Source organism: Gadus macrocephalus, chromosome 22 (genome assembly GCF_031168955.1).
Source record: "Gadus macrocephalus chromosome 22, ASM3116895v1".
Taxonomy (NCBI): Eukaryota; Metazoa; Chordata; class Actinopteri; order Gadiformes; family Gadidae; genus Gadus; species Gadus macrocephalus.
In genome coordinates this window covers 10673135-10689903 of record NC_082403.1, presented here as the reverse complement: position 1 = coordinate 10689903, position 16769 = coordinate 10673135, and the positions used below count along the sequence as shown (strand labels likewise).

The window sequence follows — 16769 nt, the reverse complement described above, 5'->3', positions numbered from 1 at the left end:
CAATGACAAAAATGTGTGTGTGTGTGTGTGTGTGTGTGTCCCAGCGTGTACCTCCTCTGCGATGTGCCCCACTTGCTCCTCCAGGTAGTCATTGTGCTCGGTCAGAGTTCTGTTCTTCTTGAGTAGGGACTGACCAATCCGGGCAGCCAACTCCAAATCCCTCTCTTTCTATTGGTTGAAAACATCCAATGACACGGATCGTGTGTGGGCAACGGACAAAATTAGAAGTGGAGAGAGGAGTGATGATGAAGGAGAGGAAAGGAGAGGAGAGGGGAGGGAGAGGAGGGGGGAGGGGAGGGGCCAAATGAGACATGGAGAGCAGAGAAAAGAAGAGGAGAGGAGAGAAGAGAAGAGACGCAGAAAAGATAGGATAGGACCAGACAGGCCGGGAGCAGACAGGCCGGGACCAGAGAGAAAGAGGAAGCCAGAACAGAGAAGAAAGTAACATATGCAAATAAAAGAGAGAGTCAAAGAAAGAAGAAGGGAAGAGAGGGGAGAGAGAAGATATGACAAACAATCCCTTTCCATACACAACAAGCTGAACAAACAGGTGCCATAGACCGGTATCTGCAGACACCATTTCAAACCTCACCTCCTCCAGCAGACGTGTGATGGCATCGATGTCGTTGTACGTCTTGGTCATCTGGCCCACTCTGTCGGCACATAGCACTGTGGAGCAGACACGAGAGTCACAACGTGAGTCACACCGCAGCACACTTCACCGGGCGCACTCCAAAACATTCAGCACTCGGCGGCCTACATTGCACCACCTATATTGGCAGCAACATTTCGGTCCAAGACCGAAGTAGAAATCGACTTGTCACTATCTGCAAATGGAGCCCCACCCTGTCCGTGCCGACAGGTCGAACAATGGTTGCATCAGGGCAAAGGGAACGATATCGATCACAGATAAGCAGATCAATACATAACAAAATGCAACGAAATGCATAACAAAACATAAAATTAATCGTAGGAAAAGTTCCCCAGAGCAGGATATATCCCTGATCATACATATATACAACGTTCAGTGTATTTGCAATGAGCCATCGCAGCAGGTGTATCACTTGACTAAGATGCAGTACTGCAATACTGTTGACTCACTATCCACAAGTATAGTGACACGTTGCCGTCGACATCCATCGCTCCAAAACACAATCAAAACAAGGAAAGCAATAATGTGCGAGTGCACCATGAACCCTGTTTGACTTTGACTTTGAGTGTGTGTCTGTGTGTGTGTTAGGTCATGAGCAGGAAGGCAGATTCGATTCCTCCTCAGAGAGATCCAATGAAATGCTCTCAACAAGCAGCTGAATGAATACCGCCTGGCAGAAGCTCAGCTAAAACCCCATTCATAGGACACTTACACTCCTCCCTGCATTACCTGCCAAACTCTAAGACAGTTTAAAGCAACAACCCATCCACACAAACGATACACAGTGAATGCCTTCATACATCGGTGGTAATCTATGGAGTTAGGACACATTACCTACGGTGGTAACTAGGTTACATTTGCTATAGGATCGCATCATCCAAGGTCGTCATACTTTCTACTCCGGCGACACTATCTTTGACGATCCCATTACCTACGGTCGGAGGTCACCACGGTCGTCCTCATCAATATTGCATCAGGTGACCCGACTGTCAGGATATCCATCACAAACACACAACACGCCCTCTTGCTTTCATGGTAGTTCACCAATCACCAACGTCCTCAATCCCTGATCCACCGCCGCCACTCAGCCCCTGCCTCCTCTCCATCCTGGCCCCTCCTCCTCCAGCTCACCTCAGGCTCGGACTACAACAGTACACTTCCCTCATGGAGCCGGGAAAAAATTACCGGCGACTATCCACTTGCAGCACAGATTGAAAAAAGACTCTCTCTCTCTTCACCTCTCTTCCTCTCACTGCCTCTGACTCTCTCTCTCTGCCCTGTCACACTGCCTAACGATCTAGTTTTCTCCCTGGACTCCCACACATAACTATTGTACGCCATCACTGGCAGCCTTGTGATTCACCAGATAGTCACCCCCCCATTCTGTCTGCATGGATGACACAGCATGGACAGAAACAGGAGGAGGGGGAGGGTAGGAGACAAAGAAGAAAGAGTGAGAGACGGAGAGAAAGAAAAGAGAGAGTGACAGAGATAGAAAGAGAGATAGAATGCAAGTCTTTGTTTTGTTTGGACTTGCTGAGCTCCCCTCCTGATTGGACAAAAAGGATGGTGGCGTCAATAAACCAATCAAAGACCTTCTTGTCTGTTTAAAGAGGACGGACAAATCCAAACTCATCTACAACTCTGCTTCCTCCCACATCCCTCTGTTTTCCAAGCCCTGTGTTATCGTCTCCTCTAGCTGAGCACCTGCCCGTGGCAACCGTTACCAAGGTGATTCCCCTGCACAGTGTTATTACACAACTACCCACCTCTCCCCCCTCCTCTACAGACGCAGTCTCTCCTACTGTACTATCTTCTACACTGTACTGTCGGTCATCTCCATCACACAAAACAAAACTATTCCGAACAATTCCTGTCAACTCTTCCCGATCGAGGAGCCATTCACTCTGCCTCTGGTAAGATGGGGATTTCTTTAGAAAAATTCAATAAAGTCTGAAATAACACAGTCTAAATAGAAGACGTACAGAAAAACGCTCCTAGAAAATTGTGGTGAGAAAATAACTCTAAATGTATATACAAGCGCACACACACACACACACACACACACACACACACACACACACACACACACACACACACACACACACACACACACACACACACACACACACACACACACACACACACACACACACACACACACAACACACACACACACACACACACACACACACACACACACACACACACACACACACACACACACACACACACTAAGACCCCATTAAGACAAACAACACACACACACACTAAGACCCCATTAAGACAAACAACACACACACACACTAAGACCCCATTAAGACAAACAACACACACTAAGACCCCATTAAGACAAACCACACACACACACACACCCACACACACACTCAGACCCCCATTAAGACAAACAACACACACACACTCACAGAAGTATTTGAGGGTCTCCTCGATCTGCTCGGCCGTCAGGTCCAGCCGTGCGTCGGGTGCGATGAGCGGCGTGTGCAGCCAGTCATCGTTGTCGTAGCCGTACACCGTGTCCGCTCGCAGCCGGTACACGGGCAGCTGCTCCTCCAGCAGGCTGATGATCTCAAACTCTGGCAGGTCGGTGCTGTTACACACATCTGACCACACACACACACACACACACACACACACACACACACACACACACACACACACACACACACACACACACACACACACACACAGGTAGGAAGATACACAGAGACAGGGAGGGAGAGGGATGATGATCTGTTGGACTGAGCGTGGCGGTCCGGTACAGCCAGGGATAATGCATGACGCCCTCTAGTGGGGATAGTGTGTGTTTACACTACGGATCTGCAGGACAACATACAGAGGTTTGTTATGTGGGTGCTGCCCCCTAGTGTGCAATTGTAAATGGTGGCAGTTGATTATGGCGCTGGTGCTTCAAGGTGCAGTGGTTAGAATTGAGCGGCATAAAGCAGAACGGACTTGGGCCAAAAAGTATATTGTTGTTCATAATTATCTTTGAATTAGTTAGTGCATCTTCATCGCATGAAAATATTAACTGTTGATTTTTTGTTACCTAAGAATAAGCCCTTTATATCTACATAGGTAGTCGGTCTTCTTCCATGGAGCCATGTTCCATTGACATGTTTCTACAGTAGCCCAGTATGGACAAACGGGTCTAGCGAGAATGTGTTTTTAATTTTATCAACTTTCAATTAAAGTGTGGGTTGTTTGGCTTGAATTGGGACTCATGGAATTGGAAGTGTCAGAAAAACCCAATTCGAACATGGACATAAAAAAAAAAACGCTGGCCAGATGCTGCCCCAGACATCCACCCAAACACAAAAATAAATCAATCAATAAAGTACACCAACATAATGTCATAGGTGCAGGTGGCAGAACAGGGCAAGAGTACTATCAGTGCGAGCACCACAACTGGGAGGCTGCATTAGCAAGGTATGTTTATTGATCCCATTGTTTTCTGTACAGTCAGCTGCAGTAACACACACATGTTTACACACTAGAAAGGACTCATCAATTGAATCTACCTGACATCTTTTTGTACCAGATGTATTTCTCCAGGGGACAAATCAGTACGCATTTTGATCACTCACAAGTTGAGCCCCATAGCAACCTATGTTTGTTCAGCTCTATGTTATGAATGCCATGAAGAATAGTGTTCTCCTATTTCAGTCCGCCGATGATAAGTGAAAAGAACACCCACACCCACGAGCAACCACACACACACACACACACACACACACACACACACACACACACACACACACACACACACACACACACACACACACACACACACACACACACACACACACACACACACACACACACACACACACATATAGCAGCATACTGTACCTGTGATGGTCTCTGCATCTCTGCAGTCGGGCGTGGCCAGGTCTGGGGGCTCCGTGGCCGGCGGCTCCCCCTGGCTCACATACGGCTCCCCCTCGCTCACATACTGCTCCTCCTGGAGGGGGCTGGGCCCAGGCGGGGGGCTGCAGGGGTCCGGCGGGTCAGGGGCCGGGAGCAGGGTGAAGGCCGGGGCGGCCAGCTTGGCTCACCTCTCACTGGGGGAGAGAGACGCCGGCCATGGGCCTTCTGAGCTCAACCTCGTAGGAGGTGTCAGCGGAGTCCCAGCCACCTACAGATGGAGGGATAGATGCACCAATAGATGGATGGATAGAAGGACGGACGGACGGATGGATGGATGGATGAGTGGATGGATGAGTGGATGAATGGATGGGTGGATGAGTGGATGGATGGATCGATATGTGGATGAGTGGATGGAACAGACAGACAAACAAAACAAAGAAAATAAATTATGTCATTGTGTCGGTCAACCCTCTCAAAACTTCTACAGGCCCGCAGTCCAGATTCAACCAGGCTGCGAACTAAACACTCATTCAGCCAGTATGACTGACCACCGAGCGACAGTCAGTCAGGGACTTACATGACATAGCATCTACTGTCGCCAAGTAGAGACCAGCTCTTGTGACGAGGTACCTTTTATGTAGTCAAGGCGTGGATGGTGGCTGTCTAGCTAGCGGTAATACACTGCAGTACTCTGAGTTGTGTGTTTCGCTGCAGACGCAGAGATGGGATACAGCAAACAGCACTTGTGTCAAACGCTTAGATTTAACAGATGAGGACAGTTTTGTCAAATCCTCCCCCCACCACAGGCCTGTGCTATAAATAGATTCATAGAGGTGTGTGTTTGCGGGTGTGTGGGTGTTTTGGTGTGTGTGTGTGTGTGTGTGTGCAAGTGCTTGTGCCTGACAGGCATGCCCAGGTGTGAAGCGGGACAACTGACCTGGTAAATGATATGTCGGATGTGCATCAAATTGTGAGTTTTTGTAAAAGCGTTGTGAGCGTACGTTCACGCAGGTCTTGCGCATGTGTGCAGCATCTGTACAACCTTGGGAAGTCTTCAAGCTAGGTCCTAGCGTTACTATAACCATCACACTGTCATTTGTTTTAGATATGTTCAGTCTACTGAATGACTTCGAGAATAGGAATATAAATCATTAGGACTATGTCTCTATGTTCGCATTTAGAGTTACAGTATTTCTGCTCGAGACACACTTAAAATAGATAATACGTCTTAGTTGATAGCCACACTTTGTGACAAAGGCTTTCATTGTCTCAACTACAGTAGCTCGCTTCGGGGACAATCTACTGCACTAATGCTTCTATAAATAGTAAGACAATAATCACGTTGACACGTTGTGTACATGCAGTTTAAATTGACTATGATAGCATATCGTTGTCACTTCCAACGCCATTATCATATTATTAAACTAGCCCTATTGTTGATAGGCGAACTAAAACATAGCCTTACGGGCCTTGCCATGATATCCAATATCCGATCAAAGCAATATCTATGCACCTGCTGATCATCTCTTTGATGATCAGCAGGCCTCCTGCAGACAGACAGAAGCTCCGCCGTTCAGGTTATTATGGGGCTAGCAGACCGGTGCTAGGGGCGTGGCTTCTCTACATCACCACGCAGCGTCACGGAGATGCGGATCGGTTTTTCCTGAATCGTGCCTTTCCAAGAACATATATAGCAATATAATGACAGTTTGGCTTCGTGTCTATGTCGTTCGATCTCACACATGGCTCATGGATACATGAATGAACAACTTAGCATTCGTTTTTGTGTGCGCTATGTAATGTGATGCGCTATAGCCCAGGCTACACACTCACAATAGCGACAGATCCGAAGCGTGTTCCGGTGGAGACTGTCAGAATCCAGATGTCCGGTGTCAGTATGGAGACCGAGGAAATCGACCTGATAGCGACAACAGACGCCCCGGCAGTGAATAACGTTGAGAGTAGGTCTATGTTGTCTCCCCAAAAAAGGATGCTCGCTTTCACCCTATACGGTCTCACAAGGAACCTGAACAGGAGACCCAGGACAGTTTTATAGGTTCAAGGTCGCATTTGGATTTCTTGAAATCCCTCCTGACCCAGGACACTCTCTTTCTCTCAGCCATCGCTTGCCCTCCTCTTCCTATCTGCCGCTGCGCCGGAGCAGAGGCACTGGACCAAGCGGGTGTGACGTCACGGACTCCATCGAAACGCGAAAGACGCGCGCGGTGGCGATTGAATAACACAATGAGGGTCTCGGAAAATTCATCATCATCAAGTCATAATGTGAACCAGAGAGCTTATTAAACAATTTGAAATCAAGCAATATCCGACCGAATGTATTGACTGTAAGATGGACGGATGAACTGTAATGAACTAAGTGAGTGCATCATGCATTACATATCAGTAAATATTAACCTTTTGCATGTTAACGACGGCTACATGTTATCATAACACAGTGCCATGATTAAATAATAATCAATTAGCAAACTGTCTCCAGATCTGTGCGCCCCAACCACCAGACGGGGGCAGGAGAGAGCTGTGTTATTACAATAAACCCATTAGCCTACTGCTTATATAGTCACGTCTTGTGTTTTCCTTTTTTCATGCAAACGTTTCATAACACAGCATACACAAACACACACACACACACACACACACACACACACACACACACACACACACACACACACACACACACACACACACACACACACACACACAAATATATGAATAAATAGATAAATTATAAATAAACAAATTAGGGATGGGCAAAAATTTAAAGTTTTAATCGCATATGAGTGAGTCAACTCGTTAACACTTATACAATTATATTTTAATTCCACTCCAATTGAAGTTAAATGAGATTATCAAATAGAATTACACATGATTAATACCAAATGTACTTAATAAGAAAAAACTAGACCAAGTGATCTTGAGGGAGTTGTATTGATTCACTCAGTGTGGGTTGAATATGAAACTTACGGAACACATAGATTTGTGAATTATAAACATGCAGTTAATAATTGTAAACCAACAGTTACTACAAGTGTATTTAAATTCAAATAAGTAGCGCCACAGATTTGGGAATTGTAAACAGGCTGTCGTAGGCCTACTGCGATTTTAATCAGGCAATCACTTTCTGCAAGTGTTATTGAGTGTAAAGTAAGTGGAAGCATAAACAAAAATGATTTCTGATATGAATGTTGACATTCTGTGGGCAAAACCTTGTGGGCAAAAAAGTAAAATATGTATTTAAAAATATCAAATTAATATTTGCTTTGTCAACATACATCATTATGTTGTAGTCAAGTCCATGTGCTGATAAATAACTCCAAACGTTTATTTGTTTTATGTTTATGGACTATTTACACAGTGTTCAAAAGAGCACCTTCTGGCCAGGTGCAGGACAAATGAAGTAAGCCTAATATCAAATGAAAGAAATGTAATGTCCGCAGCACTGCTTTTGCTCCCATATTATTAATTAATTAAAAGGGTAGCAGCAACGTTTCGACCCTATTGGGTCTTCTTCAGGCAAAATGCCATTACATTTCGTTCACTTGATATGTTATATTTATAGCCAATGCTTCGGGATGCTGATAAGAGACCATATATAGGCCTACACACTGTCAAGTTAAAATACTAAAAACATATGTAATATCAAGTTGTTCCCCTGCATGGTAGTTGCGTGGTGCATTGATGTTTCACATGAGAGCTAAAGCTCAGCAGCGGTCAAAAAAGCTTGTATATCACACTGTCAACACAGAGCGCAGGGGCGCAGCGTGCAGGGCGCAGCGCGCAGCCGATGATAGGTTGGTTTAGCGTCAATGCTGGTCTCATGGAAGATAAAAAGGAACTAGTGCGCTGTTGCACTTGTCTTAGTGCACTTTCGAGGAGACCTTAAGACGCACGGGGCTCGTTGCAGGGCTAAAGGGTCCTCCTCCGCAAAAGCTTTCGGACCCGTTCAACGCACCTATTGATGACTGATATGCTGGTTCACCTTTGTTCTGAACCAGCAGGCTTGAGATTTGGTTTAGTTTCCATGTGCTGAATCCTAACTCAGCAGCGCCTTATCGATTTGTTATACGCCAAAACTGGTCATTCCAATTACGCGTGTAGGAGCAGTCTGGAAGCATCAGCATTTATTAATTGATTATTTAATTAATTGTGAAAATGAATTTCGACCAGATCTTGTCTCTGGTCGGGGGATTTGGGAAGTACCAGAAGGTCCTGTACTTGTGGGTCAGTTTCCCGCAGCTGATCCTCGCCTGGCACATGATGGTGACGGTGTTCACCGGAGCACAGCCGCCCCACCACTGTCCCCAACACGGGAACTCGCTGCTCGACACCGCTTCAGTGGCGTCCGCCTCCTTTGTCCTCCACCAGAACCTAAGCACTTCGGTCCCGGCCGACGGACCAGGACCGAACCACTCGTCCTGTTACTCTGTTATAATTCGGGACAACCGGAGTGTGCGTGTCCAGTCGTGTGAACAAGGATGGGTCTACAGCAATGAAACTTTCCTGAGCACCGTGGTCACCGAGGTAAGGACCCACCCTGACTACAATAAAGAAAATGAAATAAAGTAAAATTATAAAAAAAAAGAAAATAAGGACAATGTAAGTGCAGAATAAATACATTTATTTGTCTATCAAAGGTTGATTGCATTGCATTGCAGAGTGTGCTCATAAGACACGATCCAACCCAAATTCTTTGAGTTTCGTGGGAGAATGTGTGTCCATTTTATCTCCCACATATCTCACCCTCTGTTGCTGTTGTTGTTGTTGTTGTGGTCGTTGTAGTACCTCCCCCTGAACCGCCCCCCTCCTCTGTCTGTCTCTCACCCCCACCCCACCAACCCTTCTCCCCCAGTGGGACCTGGTGTGTGACAGAGAATGGCTGAACAGCCTGGCATCCGCCGTCTACATGTTCGGGCTGTTGGTGGGATCTGTTGTGTTCGGGTTCATGGCAGACAGGTATGGGGGGGGCCACGTGATGTGGTTACCATGACAGCCCTTAACAACTCCCTCCGTAGACATCAACCCTATACAGTATTGGTTGTTCATTCATTGCAATAAAGAGCATATTGGTGCAACCAATGCAGCTCACCTTCAACTAAAATGTATACTGTCAAATCCTCCCCCCCCCCCCCACCTCTCTCTCTCTCTCTCTCTCTCTCTCTCTCTCTCTCTCTCTCTCTCTCTCTCTCTCTCTCTCTCTCTCTCTCTCTCTCTCTCTCTCTCTCTCTCTCTCTCTCTCTCTCTCTCTCTCTCTCTCTCTCTCTCTCTCTCTCTCTCTCTCTCTCTCTCTCTCTCTCTCTCTCTCTCTCTCTCTCTCTCTCTCTCTCTCTCTCTCTCTCTCTCTCTCTCTCTCTCTCTCTCTCTCTCTCTCTCTCTCTCTCTCTCACACACACACACAGGTATGGCCGTCGTTTCGTCCTGCTCTTGGCACTGGCTCTCCAGACAGTGTTTGGTTCGTTGGCGGCCTTTGCACCAAACTTCCCGATCTACGTGTGTCTACGCTTTGTAGTGGGCAGCACCATCTCCGGAGTCATCATCAATGCCTTTGTGATAGGTATTTTAATGTAGAACCCATGCACAGTCACAGGCAAAATTAGGATGTAGACACGTTCCCATTGGCTGACGGGTCCACAGCACAAATTAATTCCATGCCTTATGCCTTGCTGCTAATTAAGCAATATCACCCCTGAGGTCGTGCTGTTGTACTGAATATCAGCACGGCTGTGACTCGGTCGTAGGTACGAGGCTGTAGGCCGAGTGCCGAAGATAATCACAGCCATGATGATATTCAGTACCACAGCACGACCTCGAGTGTGATATTGATTTTATACAACAGTTCTACAAGCACCATTTATTAGTTAACAGTAATAAGCAACAACAGATTATGATTTGTTTGTTTATTTAATGATTTATTGGGCTCCGCAAACATAAATAGATCCGCAACTGGACTAGGACTGAACTGTTGCCAAGCGCAACACATAAACACTTTTATAGTGTTTATGACTTTTATAACTTTTATGATTATAGAACACCTGTAAAGCAAAGTCATACATGTATAGTTAAAAGTCCCAGTGCTGTTATACTCAATATCAGCATGGAATGCCTCTTTTCCAATCAAATTACTTGGTCGGGAGTAACTAACTGTTGTATAATCATCCTTAAAACCACCACCACGGTCTTTAGTCCTTGTGCTGTTGCCTTCTCACGCTGTTCCTACCTGGTTCATTTACTCTAAACTTACTCCTCTCTCCTCTTAACCCTCCCATCCCCTCTCCTCTCCCATCTTCCCACCCCTCCCTCTCCTCCTCTCCTCTCCTCTCCCCTCTCTTCTCCCTCCCCTCTCCTCTCTCCCCCTCCTCCTCTCCTTTCTCCTCTCCCTTCCCTCCCTTCCCCTCTCCTCTCCTCTCTCCTCTGCTCTCTCCTCTCTCCTCTCTCCCCTCTCTTCTCTCCTCTGCTCTCTCCTCTCTCCTCTCTCCCCTCTCCTCTCCTCTCCTCTCTCCTCTCCCCTCTCTCCTCTCCTCTGCTCTCTCCTCTTTCCTCTCTCCTCTCTCCTCTCCCCTCACCCCTCTCCTCTCCTCTCTCCTATCCCCTCTCCTCTGCTCTCTCCTCTCTCCTCCCCCCTCTCCTCTTTTCTCCTCTCCCCTCTCCTCTCCCTCCCTCCCCTCTCCTCTCCTCTCCCCTGCTTGATCCTGTGCTATTTAATCCATTCAGTTCACTTTGCATTTGTATAGCCCTTCATCAGACTGACAGTCAAGGGGCTTCCCAGGCCAAATAATAATACATTCTTATCTGTCCTTCGCTCCCCAAAGGTACTGAGTGGACTTGTACCGAGCGCCGCGTGCTTGCCCCCATAGCCACTGATTTTGCCTTTAGCTTTGGCGTCATGTCACTAGCAGGTCTAGCCTACCTGATGCGAGACTGGAGACATTTACAGCTGGCTATATCTGTACCCGGTTTCCTCCTCATCTGGTACATATGGTGAGAAACAATTGAAACCGTCACAAAATAATCACTTCAGAACTTAAATCACTACCTTTAAAAATAAAACCTGCCTCCAGTCCACAACTTTATCTGTCTTTCTCCCTGCCTGTCTGGTCCTCAGGGTGATTCCTGAGTCTGCCCGCTGGTTGCTGACCAAGGGTCGCACCGACGACGCCATGGTTCTTCTGCGCAAGGCCGCCCTGACCAATGGCCGCCAATTACCGCCAAGTATACAGGTAGCTACATCAGCTACATTGGGGCTACACTTCTCTCCTGGATGTCTCCTGTACAGGTAGAGAGGACCGATAAGATGAGCTAAATGGTAGCTGCATTTCTCTGCTCTATGTTTCCGTGCACAGGTATAAAAAGGGCAGAGAAGATTATCTAAATGGTAGCTTAACTTCTCTACTGTATGCCTCCTGTGCAAGGTGAGAAGGGAAGATTAAACTAAATTGTGGCTCCATTCCGCTACATGTATAGACCTGCCTAATGCAGAGGTGTGAACACCTATTAAGTTACGGTGTGAACAAAATCACATAACAGGTCAATTATGTTAATAGGCGGATAATATGTAAGAGGGGTTAGCTAACTGAACAGACGAAGATGCTGTGTTAAATGCAGAGGTAAGGAAAGTTAATGTACATTGGAGAGTGGTGGTAAGTGACGTGTGGAATGTTTGAATCATTTAAGTCTAGAGCTGTCCTTCAGGCCAAGCAAGATGTTATCTGATGGCTCTGTGCCAGTAAAGCAGCCAAATACAATACAATATATCCCTGGACCCAGCATTTATTCATTACCCTGTGTGTGTGTGTGTGTGTGTGTGTGTGTGTGTGTGTGTGTGTGTGTGTGTGTGTGTGTGTGTGTGTGTGTGTGTGTGTGTGTGTGTGTGTGTTTATACCAGTTCGACAAGGCTCTGACCGGTGGCAAGAAGCAGACGTACACACCACTGGATCTCATGCGAACACCTCAGTTGAGGAAGATGGTCATCATCCTCTTCTATTTGTGGTAACAATCTAAAAGAAGCAAAACATTCAACAAAAAAACAACATCTGGACTGTGTGTGTGTGTGTGTGTGTATGTGTGTGTGTGTGGGGGGGTGTGACCTGTGAAGAAATGTCACACACCTGATTGTAACATGCGTGTTTCCATGTGGGTGGAAACCTTGTCCCATTTATTCTCGGCCTCTACATTTGTCTGTCCACATCATAAACAAAACAGAAATAGTCAAGCATACACTGCGATAACAAATCGACAAATCTATACACAGTGTGAAACTACAAATATAGAAAACGAATCTAACATTTAAGGGAAGTGTTGTCTCTCTGTGCCTCTCTCATGTCTTGTCATGTCTGTGTCCCCACCCTGCCTCCCCGCGCCGCCAGGTTTGTCAATGTGCTGGTGTATTACGGCCTGTCTCTGGGGGTCTCCAGGCTGGGCAGCAACATCTACATGACCCAATTTGCGTTCGGGCTGATCGAGATCCCCGCCCGGTGCCTGGTGCTGCTGGTGCTGCCCTGGAGCCGGCGCCTGGCCCAGGGTGGCTTCCTGGCCTTCGGGGGGGCGGCCTGCCTGCTCATGCTAGCAGTCCCTGCTGGTAAAGAATAACAATAGTCAACATGTTGACTTTGTGGTTATTATGTTGTAATAGTCACAAAATAATAACGCACCTACAATATTATTACCAATACTGTTTGTTCTGTTTGTTCAATTCACTGTTTGTTCAATTCACGGGGGGGCTTTTGCTTAAAAAACGACTTCATCAATGAGGTGTGATTATTGTATTCTCGGCTGTCTTCGTTCCCTAGACCACCCCAACATCATCACCGGTCTCGCCCTGGCGGGGAAGTTTGGCATCACAGCCTCCTTCTGCGTTATCTACATCTACACAGCCGAGTTATTCCCCACAGTTCTCCGGTAGGCGCAAGCTTTAAGCACTTCCAAATGTGCATGTTTTAGTTAAGTCTTTTTAAATTGTGTTTATGGGTGAATGTGTTTCGTGTGCATGCATATGTTGGCTTCTGCCGCGTCTGTGGCTGCCTGTTTCCATGTCTCTGGCTGTCTTTGGCCACATGATGTAATTATGTTTGTTTGTGTGTGTGTGTGTGTGTGTGTGTGTGTGTGTGTGTGTGTGTGTGTGTGTGTGTGTGTGTGTGTGTGTGTGTGTGTGTGTGTGTGTGTGTGTGTGTGTGTGTGTATGTGTGTGTCTGTGTGTGTGTGTGTGCACGTGTATCCACAGCCAAACAGGTATCGGCATGTGCGGTGTGTTTGCGCGGATAGGCGGGGTGCTAGCCCCCCTCATCAACCTGCTGCACATCCACAGTCCGGTCACCCCCCTGCTCATCTTCGGGACCGCGCCCCTGCTGGGAGCCGCGCTGTGCGTGGCCCTGCCAGAGACCGCCGGCAGACCGCTACCTGACACCGTGGAAGACGCCGAGAACTGTGACACAAGCACCTAGTAAGTTCTCTATCATCTGTGTTTAACTACTCCCACAAATCAGATACGCTCGTTGTAGAATGCCTGGCGGTAGCAGGCCACAAAAAATGATGGATTGAATTGATATAGCGCTTTTCTAGACACTCAAAGATGCTTACAGTGAAGGGGGGACCTCACTTACCACCACCAGTGTGTAGCACCCACTTGGTGGATGCACGGCAGCCAATCTGCACCAGAACGCTCACCACACACCAGCTTGAGGTGGAGAGTGAGGGAATTAATGAGTCAGACAATTATATAGCAATCGCAACGTAAACCCTGTGTGAACCAGCATTTCGAGGTATCGTTGCCCTGGAGGCGGGGATCTGTTCTCACTGAGAAGTGTTTTTTAAAGGTGTGAAAGTGTCTGTACAGGTACATACTGCCCCCATTATGGATCCCCGATTAGTTCCACTCTGACACAAAAGCAAATACCAGGGGTTGTAAATCATCATGGTCATGGCAGTGCAACTCTTCGGTTCTGGCTCCTCGGGCTAGCAGCAGCCAACAAGTTAAAGATATCTATAAAACACAATATAATATAACAATATAAAATAGAAAAATAAGGTAGGAATCCGGCTTCCCTTGTTGATCTGCCTCCCCCCACCGAACGACAAACTGAGCTAAAGTACAATGCCCAAATGAGTGGATTGATTCTCCCAGTTGATTGAATAATGCTTGCTGACCAGATTAACACTGGGTTCACAAATAAGACTTTAGATGAATAATCAAAAATCTGTTGGCTGGCTACAATCTGGGTGAACGAAGCATTTAGAGCTGTAAGCGGGGAGTTGTAAGCACGTGATTTGACGCAAACTCTGCCATGGTCAACGTGGTTAAGTTCACAACAAGACCCTGTTAGTCATTGTGAGTTACTCATCCATATGCTTGATATTTTAGCTGAATGGAACTGTGTTTTTTCTATTGAAGTACCGCACCATTCAGCTCCGGACTATGTGAAGACACCAGCAAATCAATACCCAGCAAAGAAGAACAGGAATGCTGCATTTAGCAAGCCAGTCTTCACGTGCATGCATGGATAATCCCCCACATTGATGAACAGAATTGCCATTGCAACTATGCAAAAATAAGATACCAAAAGATGGGAATTATGGGCATAATCTAATGAAAGAATTGATGCTCAGAACATTTGAGCTAATTGGTCAAATATAGTTATATACAGTTAAATTTACAATGACATATTATGATTATTATTATTATAACTTTATTCAAGACACAGGAAGGTCCACATAGACAGCACACTACATATATATACACATATACATACACATATATATATACGCATATAAATACACACACACACACACACACACACACACACACACACACACACACACACACACACACACACACACACACACACACACACACACACACACACAAATGAATAAATGCTGGGTTGAGGGATATATTGTATTGTATTTGGCTGCTTTACTGGCACAGAGCCATCAGATAACATCTTGCTTGGCCTGAAGGACAGCTCTAGACTTAAATGATTCAAACATTCCACACGTCACTTACCACTACTCTCTAATGTACATTAACTTTCCTTACCTCTGCATTTAACACAGCATCTTCGTCTGTACAGTTAGCTAGCCCCTCTTACATATTATCCGCCTATTAACATAACACACACACACACACACACACACACACACACACACACACACACACACACACACACACACACACACACACACACACACACACACACACACACACACACACACACACACACAAAACAATATAAAACATTTAAGAAGGAATGCAAATGAGGCATTATCAATTATAATACAAACATAATTAAAACGCATACAAGCTATATATATGTATATAGACTTTGTTTTAGCCTTCTGGTGCTTTTTGGTCATTTAATTTATACATTTCAGTAGGCAAATACACATAATTGTGGGCCATAGATAGGCTATTATGCTTTTATACTACTACAAACAGTTATATGAGCTTTAAACAGCCTCATTTACTAAAATGTGAACTAATACAATTCAATAATACCGGATTCTTGAAAGATCAAGATTACCTTTTTTTTGCCATTATATTTTGTATATAATTTAAGGTCTTTCAAAGATTATCCAGACTTTTTAATCAAGTATACCTGAAATTGTCCAGCTTTTAATGCATGCTGCATGCAACCATTTGATTATGCATAATGTAATTTTGTATTTGGGTCCTTAACTTCTATTCAGGTATTGCATTTATAAAAGTAAAATAAAGAAAAAACCTCTTAAACTGCATCTGTATTTCCTTGGGTAAGCTTAATCATCCTAAACCAGCTCATCCACCTAACATATTAGAATGAGTGTCATATAGGAACACTGTAAAATGTGAGACGATTGAAAATGATTATGTAACCTCTCTTTTGACCATGTCAATGAAAGGCTACTGTTCGAGGATTTAATACAGCACAGGTACAGCCTTAGGTGGAATAGTCTTAGTGTAGGTGGTGAGGAGCAGTCTCCATACGTGCTCCTTGGCTGTTGATCCCCCTTCTCAGCGAACCAAAGGGTTGGGGCAAGTATCATAGTAAAGAAAACGTGAATAACAAGAGAACAGAAGCACTCTCCCCCTTGATAAGGTATATGGCCCTGGCTATGTCCTAGACGACCAGGTTGGTTCATCCTTATTGAGACATAATAAATGGCGAAATGTTGGAAATAACTCCTCCTATCAGTATGAGAGGCACAGGCCTGTTTCTAGACTAAGAAATGTGAACACAGAGAG

General features: G+C 45.8%; 2 protein-coding genes across 6 annotated transcripts in view; one reads left to right on the top strand and one right to left on the bottom strand.

The window, feature by feature from the left end:
- Positions 1 to 4723, bottom strand: part of LOC132451159 (trafficking kinesin-binding protein 1-like) — a 29755-nt gene extending 25032 nt beyond the window's left edge. Inside the window, exons 1-4 of one of the 5 annotated variants that reach the window (XM_060043492.1) lie at positions 4523 to 4723; positions 3079 to 3273; positions 593 to 669; positions 52 to 168 (exon numbers count right to left, since the gene is read on the bottom strand). In XM_060043492.1, the coding sequence (XP_059899475.1) occupies positions 52 to 168; positions 593 to 643 (168 nt within the window). In that variant the 5' untranslated portion in view covers positions 644 to 669; positions 3079 to 3273; positions 4523 to 4723. The other 4 variants (XM_060043490.1, XM_060043489.1, XM_060043488.1 and 1 more) reach the window with 4 other exon arrangements.
- A 3593-nt stretch (positions 4724 to 8316) lies between these two features.
- Positions 8317 to 16282, top strand: si:dkey-166k12.1 (solute carrier family 22 member 13). Its single transcript, XM_060043272.1, has 10 exons — positions 8317 to 9079; positions 9408 to 9511; positions 9955 to 10109; positions 11365 to 11533; positions 11658 to 11772; positions 12438 to 12541; positions 12919 to 13130; positions 13342 to 13450; positions 13773 to 13991; positions 14940 to 16282. Exons 1-10 carry the CDS (start codon positions 8711 to 8713, stop codon positions 15019 to 15021), a joined length of 1638 nt encoding a protein of 545 aa, XP_059899255.1. The 5' UTR covers positions 8317 to 8710; the 3' UTR covers positions 15022 to 16282.
- Positions 16283 to 16769: the final 487 nt, after the last annotated feature.